This window comes from Sus scrofa, chromosome 1, assembly GCF_054392235.1.
Source record: "Sus scrofa isolate SSC_HxYL_T2T_F1_AM1 chromosome 1, Sscrofa_HxYL_maternal_Yorkshire_Landrace_v2.0, whole genome shotgun sequence".
NCBI lineage: Eukaryota > Metazoa > Chordata > Mammalia > Artiodactyla > Suidae > Sus > Sus scrofa.
Genome location: NC_139383.1, coordinates 224,414,758 through 224,439,504, shown reverse-complemented (window position 1 = coordinate 224,439,504; position 24,747 = coordinate 224,414,758). Strand labels below are relative to the sequence as shown.

Here is a 24,747-nt window from a genome sequence, read left to right as displayed (position 1 = left end):
CTTTGGATTTATGAGCACTGAGACAGTACAGAAGCCATCTATACAGAGGTACCCACAATGTGGTCAAATTCACCATGAGGTTTCTGCTTTTGCTTGCCTTTACGAAACCATTATCAGGCTTCAATACCCATGATTACAAACCTGATTCTTTACAGACCCTGTTGCAACATTCCCATCAAATCTGTACTTCCTGGTGCTTTTTTCTCTGTATTTAAGATGTTCATAGTTCCAAATGCCAGGTTCACAGTACAATAAAAATTATCCCATAGCTGATAAATTATTCATTTGTCAGGAGTTTGCAATCTGAAGTTGCACTAACAGCCAAGTACCTGAAACACCCCCAAAATAAAGACATAAAGTGCAGAAAATATGAAAAGTTTCTTTCACATAAATTCTAAAGGTTAAGGGCTATTAAACATCTCTGTTTATCAAGAGCTGTGTTTCTGGAACTTATTTATTCTAATTAATCTGCTCCCAATAAATATTACTAACAAAGCAAAGTGCTAAAAGAGGCAAATTAAACATGTCTCTTTCCCTTAACTAATCTCACCGTGTTAAAACAAGGTCTTTTGCTGTTATAAACATTCTTTACTCCCCAATGTCTGGTGAGAGCTTGTAAATAAGGTCAAAAGCAAGTGTCATCAATCTGTGACCCTCAGCCCAAATCTGACACACTGAGCATGTTAGTAATTAAAGTTTTATTGGAACACTGCCACTTTCGTGTCTTTAGGTATTATCTGTGACTATCTTCTGATTTTAACAGCAGAGCTGGATTGTCGTTACAGACACCAGCTGCTCACAAAGCCAAAAATATTTACTATATGGTCCTTTAAAAAAATCATTTGCCAACCTCTGGTCAAAAGGCTTGCAAAATGTGGAAAGGTTTCAGAATTTCAGCACTTGGTAGAGCTTTGACTGCTGTATATCCACATGTTCATCTACTCAAGAAAAGACTACCTTTAAACACTTGATATCTAGAATGTCATCTGTGGTCCAGAGCCAGAGAAGAAAAAATAAAGCAAGGACAAGTTCAAGGTTGCTCTTCAAGCTGGTAGATGCTTCATTTTCATGACAATAATCACTACATGTTTCAGTTATCTATTGCTGTATTCCAAACCACCTCAAAACTTGCTTAAGACAAAGACTCAATTGCACAGGATTCTGCCTTGTCGGCTTCAGCTAGGCACTTCTCCTTGTCTCACTTGAGGTCACACCCATGGTTGTCAATCATCAGGAGAAGGCTGGACTCCAGATGGAAAGCCAAGATGGCTTTGCTCACCTATCTGTCTCTTTACCTGATGGCTGGCCACGCTCTGTGTTGACTGCCTGAGCATTTCTTTCTCTCCACGGGATCATTCCAGCAAGATAGCGGAGCATCTTTCTATGAGGACTCCAGGTGCCAGAGAGTGGAAGCAGAAGCTCCCAAACTCTTAGGGTTCAGCCAAGGACAAGGAGGGCATCACTTCTGCATCATTCCATCTGTCAAAGCACCTCAAGGAACTGACCCACTTTCAAGGAGAGGGGAATATGACTCTACCTTGAAAGGAACCATAAAATAGTTTGGCCATGATTTCCAATGTACCAGAACACGACTAGGAGGATGGTCATATCATGATCATGGTGATAAAATCTTAAACTGACAATTTTAAATCACACTGACAGGTAAGAACAGCAAGCCAGCCTAATGAAAACTAAAAAGTGTTTTATAATAAGACACTAGTTACACAGAATGCCAAAATTTCCAAATTGACAGTATTTTCTTCTTATTTTAATTGGAACAGGACAGAAGCCTTTCTAAAAGTCATTCAGTGCCTCTCTAATGCATATGTGGTATGGATATGCATATATGGTACTATGGATATGGTATAATTTTTCCTCCATGACTCTAAATCCTCACTCCATCAATGAAGTTCAAGCACAACTACAATGGGGATGGGCCTCCAAGGCAGGAGGGCCACCACAGCAGGTGATGGGTCACTACAGCAGGTAGTGGTAGCTCCTTTGGGACCTCTGTTCACAATTCTGGCTGCTATGCATTTTGAGGTCCTGTGCTTGCTTTTTATAACTCTTCTGTCTCTTCCTTGGAAGAGTCAAGAGCACTAAGGTCTAGGGCCTTTTCCATCACTTGCTCACCTTTTTACTCTCAGGCAGGTCAACAGCTCTGACCCTTGGCTTCTTTTATTTGAGAAGTGAGGATGATAAAAGGGGTCCTGCCTACTTCTAGCGCTTTCAGGAACAAATTATATTAAAGATATAAAGCATTTAAAAATTATACAAGAAGAAGGTATTATATGATCACTGCTATGAGATTAAAACTGGATTTTGTTGCTAAAATAAAGCATCATAAAATAAAAATAATGTATCAAAATCAAATTAATATACTACAAAATACACAGTTAATATAATAAAAACAAGTGGCCAATATTTATTTAGTGCTTACTATGTGTGAGGAGAACTTCTAATCACCTTACACTGGTTAATGTTTAATCGCCACAGCAGCCCTGCAATTACCGTGCAATACCCCAGGACAACAAAACTGAGACATGAAGAAATTAGGCAATCTGTTTCTGGTTATACAAGATATTAAGCAGAGCTAAGATTTATCTTTCTCAAATGGCACAGCTGATTTCAAGAACTTGTGAAAGGCCTATCATATCCTAGACAAAATTCCCCTCTTTTGTCAAAAGGGCAGTTATCTCCCTCTTGAAATCTCTGTACCAGAGATTACGCATTATTCCTGTTCTTAACCAGGGGTAATTTTGCTCCACAAGGGGCACTGAGCAATATCTGAAGACATTTTGGTTGTCATGACTGGGGGCTAGATTGTCACTAGGTAGAAGCCAGGGATGTTGCTGTATTTCATACAATACTCAGGGCAGTCCTCACCCAACATAGGACCCAACCCTCAATAGTGTTAAGCTTGAGAAACTTTGAGCTACACTGATGGCGTAAACATAGTGCAGAGAGATTTCACTAAAAGTTCAGCAGAAAAGTTATAATACCTATCTATGTATGGATGCTTTTTGTGTTGTTCTGTTTGTTGCTGCTTAAAGGACATTTCCTGAACTGAAAATCATCTCAACAGGTGAAAATGCTAGATAATTGATTTCTGCATACATCAGGCACTATGGTACATACAAAGGAATAAAAATGAAGCTTTACTAAATAACTGCCATACATCAAGCACTCACAGTACTTCGCATATTGGATTTCATTTATATCTCAAAGGAACCTGTGAGAGCTATGAAAGTCTCCAAAGGGTCAGAAGAATTAAGGATATTGTTCCAGGTAAGCAAAGGGGCCAAAATTTAAGCCAAATCAGGTTGCTAACCCCATGTACTATTTTAGAGAAAACACATTTAAGTTATGGTTTAATAATCCTTATTTTATTTATTACCTTACAGCCGCACTGGGCTTAAAACTAAGTCCTGGTATGTTAAATCACATAAGCAATAAAGGTTTTTTTCCCCCAAATAAAAGAGATTTACCAAGAAAGAGTTTATTAAAATTCTTTCTTCTATACAGAGAATATACTTTCCATATAGGAATCACTTAGGGATCCTATTGCTATAATCTTGATTAAATGAAAGTATATAGAGAAAAGCTCTATTCCAGTTTCCTTTTCCCCTGCAAATCTGTGTCGGCTACTGCCTTCCGATTACAGTCCAGCTTTTCTCGTATACCCTTCTCTCCAACTACGGATGTTGATAAAGTGAAATGCAGACCTAATTATATGTTTCCAGTGTAAAACTATCATCTGCTTTAAAGGAAAAACAAAACTGGCCAGAGCTAAAGAGCTAAAAGTAGCTATTTTTGCTTCTGTGAACCAAAGGCTTCAGTGTTCAAAGTCTATATGGGATGGCACAAAGGAAATTTCAGTCAAGCAGTTTAGAAAATGAGCTGATCAGAGACTGCATCAACCCTTCAATGCACTGTTTGTGAAAGAAATATTTATTTTGTTTGAGTAGAAGACAGTGGTGCCCAACTCAAATTTCACAGGTAGATATTCCCAGGAATATCTGTTTCCTTAGATACTTGCTCAGCAATCCAACCCATTTCTAAGCCTAGAAGGCCACATGACCTAGCCCCTCCCTCCCTCCCCTAACTATGGTTTCTTACTGGCTATGCTTCAGTCTTTTGGAATTTATTTTAGCCTTTGAACACACTAGGCTTCTTCCTTCCTTAAGGCCTCTGTGAATCACTGTTCTATCTGCCTGGATGTTTTCAACTCCAGTTTTTCATGGCTGCTTCCTTGCCAACACTCAGTGTATGTGTTGTGTCTCACTAAGCAGCACCTTCTTTGATATAAAATGAAGGAATGCTCTGTCCCGTCCCCCAATAGCCCCCTTTACTCACACAGCCAATAGCCTTGTTTTATTGTCTCGGCAGCATTTATAATATCAATGCCATACTGTTCATTTTTCTTTTGTACATAACCTTATCTTGCTACAGGTCTCCTCCTCCCCACCCAGCCCCACTTCAACTAAAAAGTAAATTCTGTGATAACAAGAATCAGGATCTGGCTGATTTCATAACTGCAGTATAAAATGACTGTCACAACACTATGTTGTGATTATGCAAAACCCATCATGAACCATAGAGTGAATTTAAAGCTTCTGTCAAAGAAGAAAACTAAATTGAAATACCTTTTGTAGTAAGGTTATGAACTTCATTCACGATTTATAACTGATTCTGGATTCCAATGTATTTTTGTTTTACAAATATTAACATAAAGGTAAGTTTAAATAAGATTAAACAATCAAGAAGAGAAATTATAGGAATAAGCAGTGATACATTTGCAGGGAAAAATAATGACATGTTAAAGGATTATTTGTTCTTCATTAGCTTGATTTTCTCTTTCACTTAGAATTATAATAATTTGTTGGTGGTTCAAGTGTTAGGAGAATTTATCTCCACAAAAGTCAACTAAAATTATTTTTTGACTTTCAAAGCAGTCTGGCCTCCCTAACCTCCATCACTCTGTTTCCTTATTCCCTATCTTTTCCTTAATTTCCAACTACCCTCTTAAAAGATCTCAAGTTCACTCTGGCTAGCCTGGCTCCAAAGCATATCTCCACCCTTCAGTTACACTGAGGTTTTTTTTAAATGCAATGTTTTTCTGTCATTTCCCTAACTGTCCTTAGAATAAAAACAAAGATCTGGAAGAAGTGCTATGAGGCCTTGTATTAGAAGGTCCTACTTTCTTGTACAGCCTTATTTGAATTCTCTCTCCTTCTGCCTGGGATCCAGTCACCCCCATTCTTTTAGTCCCCAGGATACACTTAAGTTATTCCTGCCCTGGAGTATAAGAGCCTGTTCTTTCTTGAACATTAGCAGCTCTTTCAGGTGTAGTTTGTTAACTTCTATTATAAGATGTGAGGTCAAAAATTATCCCTTCAGAACTATGCATGTGATCAAATTTAAGAGAACTACAACTTAAAAAAAATAAACTGATGTAAGAACTAGTAAAATCTATAATTAGTTAATAGTATTGTGCTAATGTTGATTTCCTGATTTTGATAATACACTGTCATTGTATAACAAGTCATTACTGGGGAAAAACAGGTGATGGGTACATGGGAAATTCCTATACAAATTTAACATATAAGTCTGAAATTATTTCACAATAAATAAAAAAATAAATCCCTCCTTTAGGAAAGCTTTTCATTATTCTTTTGAATAGTTAAAACACTAACCTCCCTACTTTCGTCCCTCAAAACATTCATCACAGAAAGTGTAAAAATTTTGAGATTAATGTTAAATATTTGTCTGTTCCTCTAGAGGTTAAGGTTAAGCCTTCTAGGTGCAAGGATCATATCTTTTAATCTCAGCATTGTACACTCAGTAGTAAACTCAATGCTTGACACAAGAAATGTGTTCAATAAACATTTATTAAAGGGAATATTAAATACATGAATGAGCCAATCAGTTGATGTTCTTTGGAGGCATATATATAAAGATACATATTTATTTATTTTTTTTTTTTTTAGGGCTGCACCTACGGCGTATGGAGGTTCCCCGGCTAGGGATCTAATCAGAGCTGTAGCCATTGGCCTACACCATAGCTCACGGCAATGCCAGATCCTTAACCCAGTGAGTGAGACCAGGGATCGAACCCAAAACCTCACAGATCCTAGTCGGATTCGTTTCCACTGCGCCACGACAGGAACTTCCGATACACATTTATATGTTTAAAAGATACTGTTCAAATCATGAAGCTAATGGGATCAACAATGTCCACAGAGATCTAAACATAGATGCTTCTAATTTGGAAATGATACAAGCTAATGAAAGAAAAAAAAGCATATAGCAATTAACATCTAGGGAATATTTAACCCTATTATTCAAAATGCTTTATAAGCAGCTTTTTATTTAAACTTAAGCTAACCGTACTAAGCATGCACCATTTTCCATCTTCGTTTTACAGATGAGAGGCACAGAGATATGTACCTTGAACATATATACCATGTCAGAACACCTGTATAGCAGAGGCAGGATATGAACACTCCTGCTTCAGAGTTCCTCTTCTTAAGCACTACTTCCTGCCTGGAGATAAAAATCTAAGAATATTGCTTGAGAGAGTTCTGAAAAGTGAGCTATGAATCTGAAGGATGATCGCAAGCTGGTATGGGACTATACTTCTTTAAATCTCTATATCCCTAACATTATGCACAAAGCTTTCCATGAAGTAGGGGCACAGACACACATGCTCAAACACACACACACACACACACACACACACACACACACACACACACACACAAACTAGTTTAATGAATGAATAAATAGAACTAAAGTAAGCTAATGAAAGAGAGGAGATAAAATCATAGGTAAGAGAAAATTGGTTTCCACCCAGTCACCAGTACTTTCCTCTTTAATTATTTATTTCAAGATGGACACTGGTTGGGGACAACATGGCAGAAGAATGAGGGCTCTTAAATCAAGCTTATTTGAAATGTGTCAGGTCAATAGCAGCTACATGAGAAAAATTAAAGAAACCAAGAATGTGATGGGAAAGACATAAGAAAGTCATAGACCAGTATAAGCAAATATCACCAGGCTATTAGCAATAACAAGAAGTAATTCACAGATATTTCAGATATTGTTCCACCTTCTACCTTAGGGCTGCATCTCAAATAAAAAGAGAAAAGAAGAGTTCCCGTCGTGGCGCAGTGGTTAACAAATCCGACTAGGAACCATGAGGTTGCGGGTTCAGTCCCTGCCCTTGCTCAGTGGGTTAATGATCCGGCGTTGCCCTGAGCTGTGGTGTAGGTTGCAGATGCAGCTCGGACCCCGCGTTGCAGTGGCTCTGGCATAGGCTGGAGACTACAGCTCCGATTAGACCCCTAGCCTGGGAACCTCCATATGCTGCGGGAGTGGCCCAAGAAATAGCAAAAAGACAAAAAAAAAAAAAAAAAAAAAAAAAAAGAGAGAGAGAGAGAGAAAAGATAACAAACATGTCATACTTTGGATTTAAAAAAAAAAAAAAAGTCCCTCTACACACAATAAAATACTTTGAAGTATACACATTTGTTGATTGTATGACATATTCTTAACCTTACTAGGTAGGTTCAGCTCTGTTGGGAGCAATTAATTCAGAAAGCTACAGAAAATTCCACATTGGGACTAAAGGATCAGTAAAATAGCTAGAATATTTTCTTGCTGAAGACAGCTGGATGCTGCTAATTGAGCTACTTTAAAGGGAGGGGAGGAACAAGGAGGGAATAGCAATGTTTTTACTTTGCCACACCTCAGTAAAGTCAGAGCAAAGGAAAACAAGGAAGGCATTGATAAGCATGGAAAATGAGCTGGCTTTCTTCCTACTCTCCTCAATAAGCACGTCTATTCTCACTAGCCTGAAGGAACCAGCACACTTTTCGGTGTTCAGGTGACAACTAAACTAAAAGGAGTCTAACCAGAGAACTGGATTAAGCATTGGTTTACCTTTTCTTTTTAAAATAGCTTTATAGGAATACGACTCATACAACCTACTGATCAACCACTTAAAGTGACCAATTCAATGGTATTTAGTATGTTTATACTCAATTAGTATCATTATCCCAATCTAATTTTAGAACATTTTCATCATCCCAAGAGCAATTTACCTTTTAAATGATGATTCAATGGACTGTGACCTAAACACGTACATTCAAACATCCACACATACATCATACATACCCAAACACTCATAATTTAAAATAAAAACTAAAGGACATATTTAATAAGCTGTGAATGTTCTCAGTGTGAAATGGCCCTGTCTGCTGGGAGGAATTTGCCTGTATATTATTCCAGAAATGACCTCAGTCAAACCACTACAGAAAACTGGTTGGCCTGGCATGAGGAAGGGCTACTCCTGGTGCTCAAAGAGAAGTCACACTTGACTGTTTCCTGAGGCCACAGCTCTACCACGTGTAGTTGCATTCAAGGAACAAGCAGAATCATTCTGAGTGTTCCAGACACAGAAATGAAAAGCAATAAGATCCATGCACATATCTAGGCTTTGAAAATAATAGCAGGAACCTGCGAGGCACTTTAAATTGGCAATGGCAAAGACTGTAATTTTCTGCTAAAGGGATATTATCACCATTTCTCAACCTTGGCTTGAACCAACACTCATGAGAGCTCTCCTACTTAATGCAACATCACACCAGCACTGTGTGATGGTGTTCCACAGAGATTATAGTCCTGACTCCTTGGCTCTTCGGAGTTAATCATTTCAAAAAGCAATGAGTTGAACACATTAAGTTAAGTAGTACACTTGAGTGGCTCCTTCCCACTCCCCACCTGCATTTGTAACCCTCTTCCTCAAAAGAGAACAAAATTAAAAAAATTTTCAAAGTTCTCAAATGGCTCTGACAAGCTATTAAATTTTAAAATATGACTTCTGATTCCTTGTATGAAGAAAAAGTATAGTTACATAAGAAGAAAAAAACTATGGCTGTATGGACTAACCAAAGAGTAGGAAAACAAACCAGTGACCCAGGTGACAGAAGCCTAAGAAATATCACCTTTATATGATAGTGAAGAAATCAAATTTTTCTTCAGTACTACATATATCCTGATTTTTTTTCAGTGTTTTAAGAGAAGGTAATGGCACAACCTAATGGATTGAAATCTAGATCCTACTTTATCAGTTGTTCTTTAAATATTCTTAGTGGTGAAAATTCTATCTCCAACTCTACCATGTGCTTTCACGTACCACATATATCCCCCAGGCAATTAATAAGAGATGTCCTTTCTTCTTTTAAAATGTGCCTCAAGGAGTTCCCATCGTGGTGCAATGGAAATGAATCCGACTAGGAATCATAAGGCTGTGGGTTCGATCCTTGGCCTTGCTCAGTGGGTTAAGGATCCAGCCATTCCTGTGACCTGTGGTGTAGGTTGCAGACACTGCTCGGATCTGGCATTGCTGTGGTTCTGGCTAGGCCAGCAGCTATAGCTCCGATTGGACCCCTAGCCTGGAAACTTCCATATGCCATGGGTGCGGCCCTAAAAAGCCAAAATAAATAAAATCAAATGTGCTTCAAAAAGTATGGCTGATTTTTCCTCTTTCACCAGGAATGCTCAGGTTACACAGGCTGTTCAACAAGGCCAAATGCATGGGTTAAAGAGAAAATATCCTAAAGCAAGGCTGAGTAGACAAGGGCAAAACTAAACAAAATTAATCTGGCAAAGAAGCCTGTCCCTCTCTGTAGGGGGATAGGCCGAGGAAGAAAGAACAGGTTCTTTCTCAGGTTACATCTTGAGGTTGAGAACTGGTATCATGTAAATATATAACATGGTAAATAATCGAACTAACAATCGCTAATTTGGCCTTTGTTATTTCTTGTCTAAGACTCCAATGGACAGGAGATTTGCTGACAGAGCAGAAGAGGGAGATGGAGAAGGGGAGGAATACAGGAAGGGGTAGGTGATGATCATCTGTAGTCTGGACTGTTTTTAAAACATAATTTTTTATTTTAAAAGTACTTGTTCCTAAACGTTTGACATCCGTCTGCCACTTTCCACCAGAGAATTAAGCAAAAGCAAAGCTACTTGGTAGAAGATTATGTTTACTTATCTGGAAGGATAACTTCATGGATATATGAATATTATAACTGGGATCTGATACTGAAGTGAATTCCCTGGGTCTTCATATGTTTTTGCCAAAAATTAACAACTGTAAAACAACTGACTTTCTCACTCTAGCCAAAACAGAAAAATAAAGCCATATGCCTGATTTTCTTAATAAAACTAAATTTAGATTTCAACCTTAAAATAGAATTTGACAAACAGCTTTAAAATAACACAAACGTCTTTCATTGGGGTCTTATCCCAGTTAATTATTTGCTGGCATTGTATTAGAAATTCCTTGGCTTCACCTTAAACTAACACTCCCAAGTGCTAATTAGGAGACTATATACATTACTAACCAGAGAATGTGCTTAAAACATCTATGTTCCATATGTATCCTATTATTAACAGTATTCCTTTTACTCCTGGACAGCTCTCTACAGAAAACAGAGCCCCTATTTGAACAAAGAAATTGGCTGCTATTGAGGAAATACTTGTCGAAATGCAATTAATAAATAGGGGCCAACATGACACCAGGATCCTTGTCCTTGAAACATCCTTAACATGAATCAAATTTCATATCACTGAAATAGCCAGTGGAGGGAAATGTTAATGACAGCAGATGTTACACATTTTAATAACACTAGGGGACTCCCAGAGAGAATGGCCACCTCTCACATGAGCTGAACCACTACCAAACATGTTGGTGAGTGCAAGCCCAAGACATGCCTTGTTCCACCACTGTCTCTTCCAAAAAGGCCAAAGGACAGATGGGAAAAGAGACATATGTAAACAAGGTAGACCTAACGATTTCCTAATTACGAAGGAGATGGTGAGCTTCACATTAATCGGCAAGCCGATTGACCACAATCTCGGTTTCCTAAATTGAGTCCAATAATCCAAATTTTGTGGGTCTGTACACCACCAAATTCTCCTTACACTCGCACACACTTCATCCCGCCACAAAGTTGTCAGTTCTGCTTGATGTGTTTGAATACCGTCCTCCACGACAGCTGTCGGAAACAGTACATTAGAACAGCTGCTGTGACAGCTACAAGGGCTTGGAAGTTTAATTGGGCTCAATGTGACATTGTGCATTTTTCTAAACATAGAAATATCCCCCAAACTCAAGAAATTTCTAATGGGTCTAAGCAATGTTTACTCATGGGCATCACCCACTGGTTAATCTTGGTTTGAGTTATATCACTCATAATATCTTTACCACTGGGCTGGTAAGAGTATTAAAATAAAGAAAAGGCAAAACAGTAGAAGCAGTTAGATGCACAAGAAAAAGGGCATTAAGAGAGAGGAAATGGTAAGGAAGTCACATCAATAATCTCTTTGAAAAGCTGGCTGGTAGCCAAGGAGGATCCCACAGTGTCTCAGGATTTACTTCCAGAGGAAACATATTCAGAGGCCCTGAGCACGGTGCCAACTGCTAACAAAACCGCTCATTATGGTCACAGCCCCCTAGAGAAGAGGAGAATGGCTTACTCTCAGCATCCACGCGGAGGAAGAAGGCAAGGAGCAGCAGCAGTGGCCTGGCTACGTGCACCATCCTGCAGCTTGGCACCAGCATGCTCTGGCAGCTTGTAATCACTGCCCCCGGAGCCGCAGAGAGTCGGTCCGATCTGAAATTTCAGCTGTAGCACTTTCAGAGCCTATAAGGGGAGAGGTAGAGAAAAGAAAAGGGAGAAAACACAAAGACACTTAGATTCCTCACTCTCTTCCCCTTATTCCATCACAACCACCAGGAGAAACACAACCCACTGTAAATACACCATAAATTATAATCATGATGCCTTTGTTCTAGGAAGCAAACAACTTAGTTTGTAAAATGGAACAGCCCTGGTTGATCTTATTCCCACATTCAGGCCACTCAAAAGCCAACTACTTTGAATTGCATTCTCTTCTTGTGTCACCTTTTGGGCAATGCTCTATGAGAAAAAACTGTCACTTCTTATGACACATTACATGAATACATCAGTGGAAGAAAGCACATTGATGTTATAAGTAAGATTTAAGAGAAGCTCTACTGTGCAGCAAAAAAGTCTCTTATTGGCAGAATAATGGAAGTTGCTTTCTCAGCATCAGGTGAAATGACAGTACTAATTCAACTTTGCCAGCTAAACAGGAGAGGTTAGAATTTTTTATACCAGCACATTTGGCGTCTTCCCTAAAGACACATCACATTTAAGTCTAGTTTGGCTTCAATAAGTCAAAACAATAGCTAGCATGAGCCACTCTGATTTAACAGGATTTTATATGCCTCTTGGGCAAAGGCTTAGTTTTCTCAATCTTCTATAAAAAATCAATAAGCCACAGACTGTTTTTAGAGAGCCTACTGGGTGTAAGACATCCGAATTGCTACTTAGCACATCTAAATGTTACCAGATACAAAAAAATGAGTCAGATTCCATCCTCTGTGACTTTCCCATTTAGTAGGGAAAATAAGATAGGTACATCGGATGACTAGTACAAGTTAATAAGTGATTAGTGCCAGGAAGGAAAGCCAAATAATGACATAAAAGATAGGATTAAGAATGACATCATGGAAAAAGCAGTGTCTCCAACTGGGCCTTGGAGTATAGGCAGTTTTACTAAAAAGAAAGAAAAGCATTCCAGGAATTCTATGCAAAGCAGGGCAGTGAAAGAGGAACATTGGCTAAGGCAAATTGCCCGGTTGGCCTGGAACAGAGCTTCCCAAACATCTACAGGCATCAGATCCACTTGGAAAGCTAATTACTGGGCACCCACCACACACATACACACACACTGAGTTTCGTGATTCAGTGGTCTGTGGTAGGATCCAAGAATTTGCATTTCTAACAAGTTTCTGGGTGATGTTGATGCAGCTGGTCCAGGGTTCATAATGGGACTACTGGGTTGGTATCTTGGATCCATTAGGAAACCAAAAGAAGATGGGTGGCAAAAGAAAATGGTTCAGGTTGAAAAGTCAACAAGCCATCAAGAGTCTTGGATGCCAATCTAAGTTAACAAGGAGTTTTTTCAGCAAATCACAAAGGGAGCTGTTTAATGTTTTGGAGCAGAATAACATGGAACTAGGCTTTGAGATTTTTTTTTTTTTCTCTTTGCTATTTCTTGGGCAGCTCCCGCAGCATATGGAGGTTCCCAGGCTAGGGGTCTAATCGGAGCTGTAGCCCCCGGCCTACACCAGAGCCACAGCAACACAGGATCCAAGCCGTGTCTGCAACCTACACCACAGCTCACGGCAACGCAGAATCGTTAACCCACTGAGCAGGGGCAGGGACTGAACCTGCAACCTCATGGTTCCTAGTCGGTTTTGTTAACCACTGCGCCACGACGGGAACTCCGGCTTTGAGAATATTAACTGACAGTGGAATGTGGGATTATTTAGAGAACACTATTATCAAGAGTTTCAGGTAAGAAGTCACACAAACCATAAGAGTGATGGTGGTCCTGGTGGAATGGAAAAGAATAGAAGTGGTAACTGGCGCCAAGCAACAATCTGAAGTATGGCTCTTCAAGTGCTAAAAAATTCTTCCTACAGAATCTTAAAATAAATCTAGCACATCTTATACAGAGTAGGCTCTTAATAAAGAGAGGGCATATTTAATGTTATCACTTCCTCTCTCATCCTGAGAACTTGAGAATGACAATCAGAATTTATTTGCCAATGAAAGGTGTACCTTTAACTTTTGCATATTGGGATATAGGAAATACATGCATGGGATATATGAAACACAAACAAAATTCATGACACAAAATACCAGAGATGTCCAGAAAGAACCTAAAAACTTAAAATAACATGTACTTTTAAAAGTATTATAATGCAGATACTGTAGTATCTTTTCTAAAACTGAGCATGCAAATAAAAACTTTAAAATATATATTTTCTTTTTCATTACTATGCATGAATGGCTTGAATGCAAGAAAGATAAAACTAAAAGGAAGGAGGGGAAAATCATTCTAATTACTATTCCACTAGATAGCTTTTTTTTTTTCTTTAACAGATTGGTGGGTGGCATGAAGAAGCAAATTGTACATTGAAATGCATCTACTTGAAACCAAAAGCTAGCCAGCTGCTCCAAATCAGCTATTGTTATCAACCTCATCTGGAAAACAACTTATCAAGCCATTCACAGCTACCACACATTAAAATTCTCAAAACTTCATAGAAGAGGTGCTAAAGGAATCAGCTCTTCCTCACGCCCCCTCTCACCACTTCCATCCTCCTGCCAGCATTTCAAATGACAGCCAAGTCCAGGAGACATCAGTCCTGTCAGACTCAATTTGTGTCTGTGCAAGCGTATCAGAGCCAACTGCTACATGATGGCTCAGTGCAGTCACAGAGATGGAGATGTATGAAATGCTCTCTCAGGAAAGAGGTGATCTGGCTTTTCCCCTTCTCAACTGAAATGTCACAAGAAGACTAAATTCTTCCAAATGGACCTACAAATGTCACCTCTGGACTTGGAACGGTGATAGGATCTACAAATGAATGAAGGTGTGAACACACCAATTTTATAATTAAAGGGGCTATGCCCTGGGCCAAGATTTGACCAGAGATCAGAGGTATGAAGGCAAAACCCATTTTAGATGTTCATTACAGCCAATCTCCACTCTGTATCTTCTTCTTCTTATTATTATTTGGCTTTTTAGGGCAGCACCTGCAGCATATGGAAGTTCGCAGGCTAAGGGCCGAATCGGAGCTACAGCTGCTGATCTACACCACAGCCACAGCAACACCAGATCCAAGCCACGTCTGCAACCTACACCACAGCTCATGGCAATGCCAGATCCTTAACCCATTGAGTAAGGCCAGGGATCAAATCTGAGTCTTCACGGATACTAGTCGGGTTTCTTACCACTGAGCCACAACAGGAAATCGCACTCTCTATCTTGTTTACTACATAGAAATGTTGCCAAAAGGAAAACAGCTGGCTTGGGTATCAGTAAGGTGGAGTTTGAATTTTGGAACAAAAATGGGCAATATTTTTAAGGAAATATTTTCAGTGAAAATAATGAGGATAAATGAATGTAACAAGTAGTTTCCATTAGCCTAAAGAAAGGGTAGCCAAGCATTCTGCAATGAAAAGGGCAAGAAAGGGGATCTGGGAAATACTACAAGTACCATGATTTAGCTTACATCACAAATTATTCTGCATTTGTTTAAGAGCCCTCAGCAGAGGCTAATTCTGAGATTTTTATATACCTGGCCCTTTATGTCTTTTATTAACTGAGATGGGCAGATAAAACTGAACCATCTAGATGAGTTTAAAATAAAATTTTTTAAAATATTAACTGGTTTCTTATTGCTTATAGCACAAAGATGTTAACAATAACTTTGTTGATTTCCAACTGGCTCAGAGCCCACCATCTTTATTTGTGTATATGTGTGGTTAGAGAAACTCACAGCTCAAAGGGCCGGTGTCTGCAATGTAATTTGAAATGGAACATCAAAAAGTAAATCTGCCCTAAGTCTTAACAAATCACTGCTTCAAAGAAATCTCATAAGCCGACACCTACCCAACTCTTTATCTTTAACATTGAAACCCTTTTTTGTAATACATATATTTATATTGAAACCGATAATAAATGCTGAAGGATTTTTTTCAGCTTTCTGAATTGTGTTTCTGTATATTACGTTAACATAACGGGCGGGGGGGGAGACAGGCAAAATAGAGCTTTTCTTTAAAAAAAAAAAAAAAACCTACAAGCCCCTCAGAGTAGTGAGTGACTGTAGGTTTTTGGTAGGAAATGTGCAAAATGAGCATTAGTTATCTTGCCATACCAGGCAGCATGGAGGCTTTGAGGAACTACCAGGTTATAAGCAAAAGGAGGAACCAAGGTGATGCAGCTCCCATCAGCCAAATGAGGGAAAATCCGAGTGGCAAAATGAAGAATAACTACAATGAACTGAAACATACCATATCATATAACATATCAAACATATCAAATCCATAAGTTTTTAATCCTAAAAATTATTTTCAAATGTTACATTGGTTAATCTAGGAGAAAGTTAAAGAACAAAATCATTATTCTGAAAAGAGGGAGAAAAGGGAAAGAATTAAGTTTAAAAAAAAAAAACTCGATAAGAGCTTAGAAAAAATACTGCTTTCATCAGACACTAGATATTGTTTACCCCAAAACATTTTGCTTCTTTCTGTCTTAAAACTACCCTATACTTTCAATACTAGACATCTTAGAAGCAATAATACAGTAATGATATTTAACCCGAGTATATACCCATTAAATTCGGGGATGGTGTGGTAAGGAGGAAATCCCTAAATGCTGCGACTTCTTTTTAATCTACCTCCAAAATCAATCGGGTCTCTATAAATGGACAAGAATGTACTTCCAATCATTCAGGAGAAAAAAAAAAAAAAGTACAGAAGATGTGCTACCAGGTAACTGCCACGTGTAAAAGAGTCTTACAAGAGCAGAACTGCCCTGGCTGAATCTGGAATGGGGGAGGGAGCCAGGGCAGACAGCAAGCCTGGGAGAGACTTTTGAGGGCATCCTGTGAGCTCCCCGTGCCCTCAGTGTACAGTTATAACACAAGGACACAGAAAGAAAAAACAAAAATCAACATTCACCATTTCACTTATTCATGAGAATTATCCAAGAGAAGATAGTCCCCTAAATATTTTATCATGGTCTAAGATAAGAATCATCTGGTACTAGCCAAACTTTCCGCAGGAGAGAAATATGCTTTACCTGCACTGACTAATAACTGTCCACCCTAAACCTAGCAGCTGCAACTGGGAAGTAAACATTTTACTGTATTTAAAATTAAATAGTCCCATGTGACTAGTGGCTGCCCCACTGGACAGCACAGACTATAGCTTCATTTTTCTTTTTCTTTTTTGTCTTTTTTGCCATTTCTTGGGCTGCTCCCTTGGCATGTGGAGGTTCCCAGCCTAGGGGTCTAATCGGAGCTGTAGCCACAGCAACGCGGGATCCAAGCCGCGTCTGTGACCTACACCACCACTCACAGCAACGCCAGATCGTTAGCCCACTGAGCAAGGGCAGGGATCGAACCCGCAACCTCATGGTTCCTAGTTGGATTCGTTAACCACTGCACCACGACAGGAACTCCTATAGCTTCATTTTTCAACAGCACTGAATAGCATAGCTAGAACAAAGCCAAGGTCTTCAAGGTTGTAAACTGAGACAATGAACTGGGAATCCTGACCCCCTGTAGTCCTTGCTTCCCAACAGTTAGACTCTAAGGATTCACTGTGTTAAGTAAGGAAACCCACTTAACCTCTGGGTCACTCATTTCCCCATCCCTGCACCTCACCCTGACAAAAACCACTTCATTTTTTCAAACTTCTTCAAAGAATGTGATGGATCAATAAGTGGTCAAGTATATGACTGGACAATGGGCCAAATACAAACATTGTGATTAAAAGGAAAAATGATTATCTCATATTCTAGCTAGAAGAGTTCCATCTCCGACTACTGCAAAGTCCCTGTTTGGGATATAATAGAAATGTAGCCCTGACAGCAAAGACACTTCACCTCTTATAGGTGGCAAAGGCAAGGATACTTCTACATGTTCATTTGAAGTCATGTGTATGATGTTTAGGAGATGGCCACAATTAATGAGTATCCATGAGGAATATGGAAAACACATTCTTAAATACATGCCGCACCAAAAACCTCATTTCAATTATGGAAAAGAGTTCTGAGAAAAAGAATGGCAATAGAAAAATGTTATTAAATTAAATCGTGAAAAATAACTTCATATCCAATATATCTCTGCATAAAATACTTGAATATAAAGAATATAAGGAATTAATTTTATGAAATAAACTAAATACTCCCTTAAATTATACTCTTTTACATAACAGCATATCATGTCAGAACTCTATTTTGCCCTAAAAATATTTTTATGACAATAAACTGGGGGAAAAAAAATCAAGAGGGAGTTTGTGAGAGAGCACATATAAATACATAGTAATAACTCAATCATCTCATTTTTGGCTTAGGCTAAAACTTAGTTCAAAGACACCAGGTGATTCTAAGCACACAATAATTCTTTGGTGACATCAACTGGATTATACAAATAACTGAAAAGGAAAACAATGCCTATCAATATGGATACATTAGACTACTCATATGTTTAGTTCTGATACAGAGAGAGAAAAGCGAATGGTCTGGGTAAGATAAGATAATTCACTTTTCCAATTACTATTGATAGCATCTCTATAAGATTTCAAATAACTGTACATCTGAGGTACACATAAATATCACTTACTTTCAGAAATGGCAAAAGACATTATTAACTTTGAGCATTTCTTTATCCTTCAAAAATAAAAATGAGGTTATGCCTTGAGAAATGAACAGATAGAGCGGGGTGGGGGGGAACAAACTTATCTCCCTGCCTACCTATATTTTCCTTACAAAAAGAACTATAATTCTGATTTGAAAAGTAGGATAGCTTTAGAAAAAGCAACTAATTTCTTTAAATGATTATTGCATGTGGTAACTGCTATCCAGTTATATACAACCATATCATTCCTAAGTCATTACTCCTGATTTTCATTATCTTAAAAATCAAAAGGATGTCTTTTTTTAACGCATGTAATTTTTGTATAAAATAAATTTTGCTTTTAAAATACATTGTGAATAATCAAGTTTTAGTTATTATTATGTTCATTTTATTTGTATTATTTACATCAATACATAAAAGAAATCTAGCAATACATGACAATATTTTATTTACTAAGCAAAGTACATTTTAGAATTCATTTTTTGGAGAACTTACCTCTCCATTTATCCTTAATTACTTTAGTCCTTAATATTATTTGAAAAACAAAGTAAAGTGTCTTTTAATAATAGTACTTAATAGTTTTCAAATACTTCATTACTGGAGCTCAAAAGAAGCAGATTTTTGTCTATTCACAGGTGTTACATTTGTAACTCCATCTTTAGAGTGATCAGGGCTCTGAACTAGTGGATCTCAACTGAAAACAGTCTTGCCCATTACCCAGGGGAGACATTTTTTGTTGTTACAATATAAGGGGAGTGCTAATAGTATCTAAATGTAGAGCCAAGGGACCCTGTTAAATATCCTACAGCGCCCAAGACCGCCCTCCACAACCAAGACTTTTCTGGACCAAAATGTCAACAGTGCCAAGGTTGGGAAATAATATCCGACAAGAGTTCATTACTGTCGAAGAATATTTTTAAACTTAAAAAAAAATGGGAATTTTCAAAGCCTGTTTCTAGTATATTGTTTTCTAAATTCATCAGTTCTAGGTGTTTCCCTGCAATTTAAGTACATAAATTCACAATGGATTTAAATTTCTGGGCATGGCAGTCAAAACACTATGGATGGATGGCTCCCAAATTTCCTTTTTTGTCCTAAGGTAGAACTGAAGTTGGCTTGCTTTATGGGAAGGTCAGTTCACAGGCTTAGGTGACATAAATATTGTCACCAATTAAAAGAATAATCTGCTAAATGGGGCAGAGACTTCACTGACGTCTGTCAGTGAATAGATATGGTTCCCATCCTTCATGATTGCAGCTCAGCTCTTCTCTGAGGGAACAGTCCCAGGACTGAAATCTTCAGTTCCAAGGAATGTTCTTTCAAATCACTGCCAGCAACAGAGACAGAAAGCAGAACTGTGAGAGGCCATCACGAATGGCTGGGGAATGTGTAATGAAAGCATCTTTTCTTCATTTTCCCGATACTGTCCTCACGACTAATCCTATCTCTCTCTGAAAATCTGTGAACACCACACATAATAGAGGAGTTAAGCTCTGTGAGGAGAAACCAAATAAATGATTATTAACCAAAAAGAAACATAACCTAAGAAAGGTTACAGGAGAGAGATATTAAACACAGATATTCAATATACACTTTCCTCCTCTCACCCAGCACATTTATTTTCTCAGCTACACTGAATTCTTCTTTATTATGTGTGCCTCCTTCATATCTACACTTCTCCTTGAATGAAGCCAAAGATTGATAAAAATCAGAAAAATTACAGATCTTCTTTGGCAACCCCCTCTTTTATCAGACAGGGAATGAAGTAAAAATACATAATGGAATTAATAATCTTGGGATACATATCTGGTGAGTCTCAGGAAAGGAGCCCCAACTGACTTTCCTTCTTATACAGGACTCTGCTTCTTACATCTCTGACATAGTGTCATGGAGAAATACAGCTTAGTGAGGCCATGATGAATTCTAAAAAGAACAACATAAAGTTCTCCTTGATTGGCAGAGAAACAGTCTAAGGATTGGCCCAAATGAAAGGGGAAGAAAACCTTAAAAACTGGGTATAGGAAGGAAGGCTGAAAGAATCTCACTAAATGAAAGTATTTCAGAGTCTTTGTCCTCAATGGATAAATAATCCACAAATGAAATTCTAGCCCATAAGTCAAAGATTCTCCAAACAATATATCTTTAATCCAGTAACCCATTATTATGTACTTGAGTATCTTAAATAGTTTATAAGTGTGGGCTCAGAAGTAGTAATGATTAACCAGAAATAGATTTTTGAAGTTCTCGCATGGAAATAATTGAATTAATAACATGCAAACACATGTTCATACCACCCCGAAGCACATTTATTTTATATATTATCATCAAGTTCTTTTTTTCACAGAGTTCTTTTTTCTTTCATTTAAATTTTAGCAAAAATACAAGTGGAAGACTAATTGGGAATAGGTAGGACTGCGTTAGATCTTGAATTCACAGAGATATACAGGACAGTTATCCAGGTGGAAAGATGCCAGCTGGAGTGTACTTTATTATAAAGTTGCTGAGGGCAACACGGCCATATTGAAAGAAGAAATGAAGACACACAATGGTTATTTTTCAATAGCAGTGGCATTATAAAGTTCTTTGATAATAAAGTAAGAAAATTTCCTGCAGCAATAAAAGCACCACGAATTTCCCATACCAAGATGTGTTGGTCTAGCAATGAAAAAAAATATTTTTCCCATGGTCACTCTTCCAGAAAATACATTCGAGACCTCCAGAAAAGGTCTTTATAAAATACTATCATTTTTACTATACATCTATAAAATACTTAAAACAAAACACACAGTGCAGAGATTAAAAAAAAAAAAAAAGGAATTTAAAGTCATTAAAGGCCTACTTGCAAATGAGGTGTAGTAACTTTCTAAATACCAAACTTCCAAGATACAGAGTGTAATCATATTTGAATGATCCATGTAACTTAAAGAAAAGGAAAGGCCAAATAATAATATCAACCAAACTTTTCTGCTGGATCTAGGCATCATCCTAGAGCCTTCTGAAACAGAGATTTGTATACTTCTAAATCGAGAAGCACCCAGGCACTACCATGAGTAGGTGCAAGCATGGGCTGGGGTTGGCAGATGGTCAAGGACAGTAGGGGTGCTGGGGGGGAGGGGGTGACCCCTAACTATTATTTCCTGGAGGGTCAAGTCCCAAATTAAAATGTGATAATTACAGGAATTTTTCTACCTTTTGTGGTATGCCCAATGATGTTTCCATCACAAACTGAATACATGTGCTCTTGTTTTTATTATGTTTCCTTTAATATTTTTATCACAGATTTAACCATGATGTGTTATCATATTACCTGTAAAAGTATTGCTGCTAGGGTCAGTACTGTTTATAGCATAAATCTTCATCATTTTCAAACTTTCTTCTTCTTTTTTTTTTTTTTTTTTTTTTTTTTTTTTCCTTTTTAGGGCCACACCTATGACATATTTAGCCCCAGGCTAGGGGCTAAATAGGAGCTGCAGCTACCAGCCTTTACCACAGCAACACCAGATACAAGCTGGGACTGCGACCTATACCACAGCTCATGGCAACACTGGATCCTTAACCCACTTAACGAGGCCAGGGATAGAACCTGCATCCTCATGGAATTAGTCAGCTTCATTACCAGTAGGTACAATGGAAACTCCTATTTTCACACTTTAGATGGGTTGATACATTCCCATACATAAATACAGTGTATGCAAGCCAACATAAAAAATATATCACATTTTAAAAATCTGTGAAAGTATGCATCTATGTTATATATTCCCACATCACTAATGAACTAAATATACTGCCAAACACACACAATTAGAAAGTTTAAAAAATGAGATAAAAATAAACAGAGGTTTTATCATTTTTTTTTTTTTTTTGCTAGGTCACATCAATTGGTGAAGGCCCACTGCCCTAGATATTCTGCAGTTTAGATATTTTTCATATATATTTCTGAGGACAACAGATAACACAGAGAGATTTTACTGATTGGTGGTTTTTGTCCACCAATCTCCTTCTGGAGTCAAACGCTTGCTGTAATCATCACATGTTCAAGTCACTATGTGACAGCTGATGTCAACATGATGTAACACAGAGGAGAAAAGAGATCATTGTTTTTTGAGGTCTTCATACAATGTCCTCATTTTATCATTGCAAACCATCCACACTGAAGCTAGAACAACTTTACACATCAACTGTGTTTTTGTTTTAAAAATGAATTCCTTCATTCTTTGGTTCCATAAATATTCCTGAATACCAGAGGCAGTGATAGATACGAGAGATAATCCTGTACAAGACAAGGTCCCTGACACGTTCAGGTGTGAAGTAATTTTTTTTTTAAATATTAACTGCTAAGTGCTATAAAGGAAACAAGGTAATGGGGGAGGGGAAGCTTTAGAAGGGCCCTCAAGAGATGGGGTGCAGGCCTGAACCTGGATGATGATTACAAAACAATGTGGAGAAGAGGTTCCTGGGCTAAGGGGACCGACTGCCCAGGGCAGAGGCATGGAGAGGGCACTGAGCTTGGAGTGGCTGCAGTCCAGAAAGCCAGGCAGTGAGCAGGTAAGCTGTGAAGTCAGGAGGGACCCAGATCACAGAGACTGGATTTCATCTGCAATGTGATGGGAATGCACTGGAGGGCTTTTTGTTGCAGAGGGACATGGTCTGATTCATACTTAGACAAGTTCTCCAGTGGCTGTGTGCCAATGGTTTTAAAAATGTAAATCTCCTCCACCACCCATCCTACCCCATGTGTCTCTACAGGTGACCAACCCATTCATTTGGATGGAGCCCTTGTACTGTGTTGGAAAGTCTTTGAATCTTTATGAAAGTTTCACTTTTCAGGGATCCTATGGCAGTGCCCCCTTCCTCAATTCTATATAAAACAATCAGAGAGAATTTGTTGCTTTTTAATGTTTAAACTGCTCTTTTCTGTTTCCCTGTAACAACAGGCCCTAGAAAACCAAATGAATTTTCTTCTTCATCCCAGGGCTCTTCCCTAGAGAAGCACAACACGCTTTAGAAATTTTACTTGAAAAGTAAAGTACCTGATGTTAGTTTTCATTTGCTTTTCTGAAAATGGGGGGCAGGGAGGTGGGTGGAATCTGCTTTCATGTACAAAGAAATGGTGAGCACAGCGGATTTCCGTGGTCACACTTTTAAATCTGTGATTCCTAAAAGGCTTTCTACACATACTTTACCAAAAAAAGTTTCTGAAATTTTGTACATCAAAGTCTTGTTTTGACCCTTTTAAAACTTGTAATGGTAATGTTAGCAATGACACCAATACTCACTAGTACAGTGACATTCAGACTATTAGAAAACACAACCTTTGCAATAATTCAAAAATCCTTTTCTTTTTTTTTTTTTTTTTTTTTTTTTTTTAGCATTTAGAAGCTGGGTCCCACTGTGAGTTAATTGCTGGCTAGTTTCCCAAATTAGCTTTTCAGTCTTAGTTATCTTTTACACTTCATCCCTTAGTCTTCACTTTAGGATCTCCTCCCTCACTACAGCAAGGCTCTTAACATCCCAACATGAAGCCATTCAAGTCCTTATGTTTTTTAATTAGTTATCTAAATAAACTGGAAATTACCAGTACTTAACCTCTGTCTTAAAAACACAGCATCAAGCACTATGGTTTGTTACATGGAGGGGTAGAAGGTATTCCCAAAATGCCACCTTCCCAAGCATCTCAAGAGGAGGAGTCTAACCACAGGTGGTTGGCCTAATCATTCAACTTGGCCAACAGAACAAGACAGAAGCAACTCTGTGTGCATTCCAACCCTGAGCCTCAAGAAGCTCAAGAAACCTTAGGAAGCAGCTTTGCAGGCTCTCTTCTATTTGCTAATCTTGGGTTCTCTGTTACCTCCACCATGTGAATAAACCCAAGCTAGCCTAGTAGAAGATAAGAAAGCATGTGGAACAGAGATGAGCCACCCTACTAGGCTATCTTAGACCAGTCATCTCCCAGAGGACCTGGCAACTGACTACGGACTCACCAGCAAGCCCAGCAAAGATCAGTAGCAGGACTACCCAGTGGAGTTCAGTCCAAACTGCAATCCAGAGCATTGTGAAATAAATAAATGGATGCTGGGTTAAGCTACTAAGTTTAAGGATGGTTTGGGCATACAGCACAAGTTACGGACATGAAGAGGTCAGTATGTATCTCATCTGCTATCAAAGTCTTTTTGAAATGTGTGTCCTGCTCAGTATTTTACCACACTTTAAATACAGGTGGGCAACCCAGCTTCTTTTGGCTGCATTTGATTTAATCTGGCCGTCTTTCAACAGTAAATGACTAGTAAAATCATTGTCATTAGCTCTCAGATTTTTTAAGTAGTATATTGTTCTGTGATTTAGTAAAATTAGTAAGTTGGAACTGTTTGTGCCTTTGTTCATTCTCACTGCAAATATTTTCTGCCAAAGAGCTCAGAGGGAGTAAAACTATT

General features: G+C 38.3%; 1 protein-coding gene across 37 annotated transcripts in view; it reads right to left on the bottom strand.

Annotated features, from left to right (window-relative positions):
• PTPRD (protein tyrosine phosphatase receptor type D) overlaps positions 1 to 24,747 on the bottom strand; it is a 529,409-nt gene that overhangs the window by 407,663 nt on the left and 96,999 nt on the right. For all 37 annotated transcript variants that reach the window (XR_014821805.1, XM_084985812.1, XM_084985865.1 and 34 more), the window contains exon 2: positions 11,548 to 11,714. Coding sequence is in view for 24 of the 37 variants with exons in the window: in XM_084985812.1 (XP_084841938.1) it covers positions 11,548 to 11,632 (85 nt within the window). In the remaining 13 variants the exon portion in view is untranslated. The remainder of the gene's footprint in view (positions 1 to 11,547; positions 11,715 to 24,747) is intronic.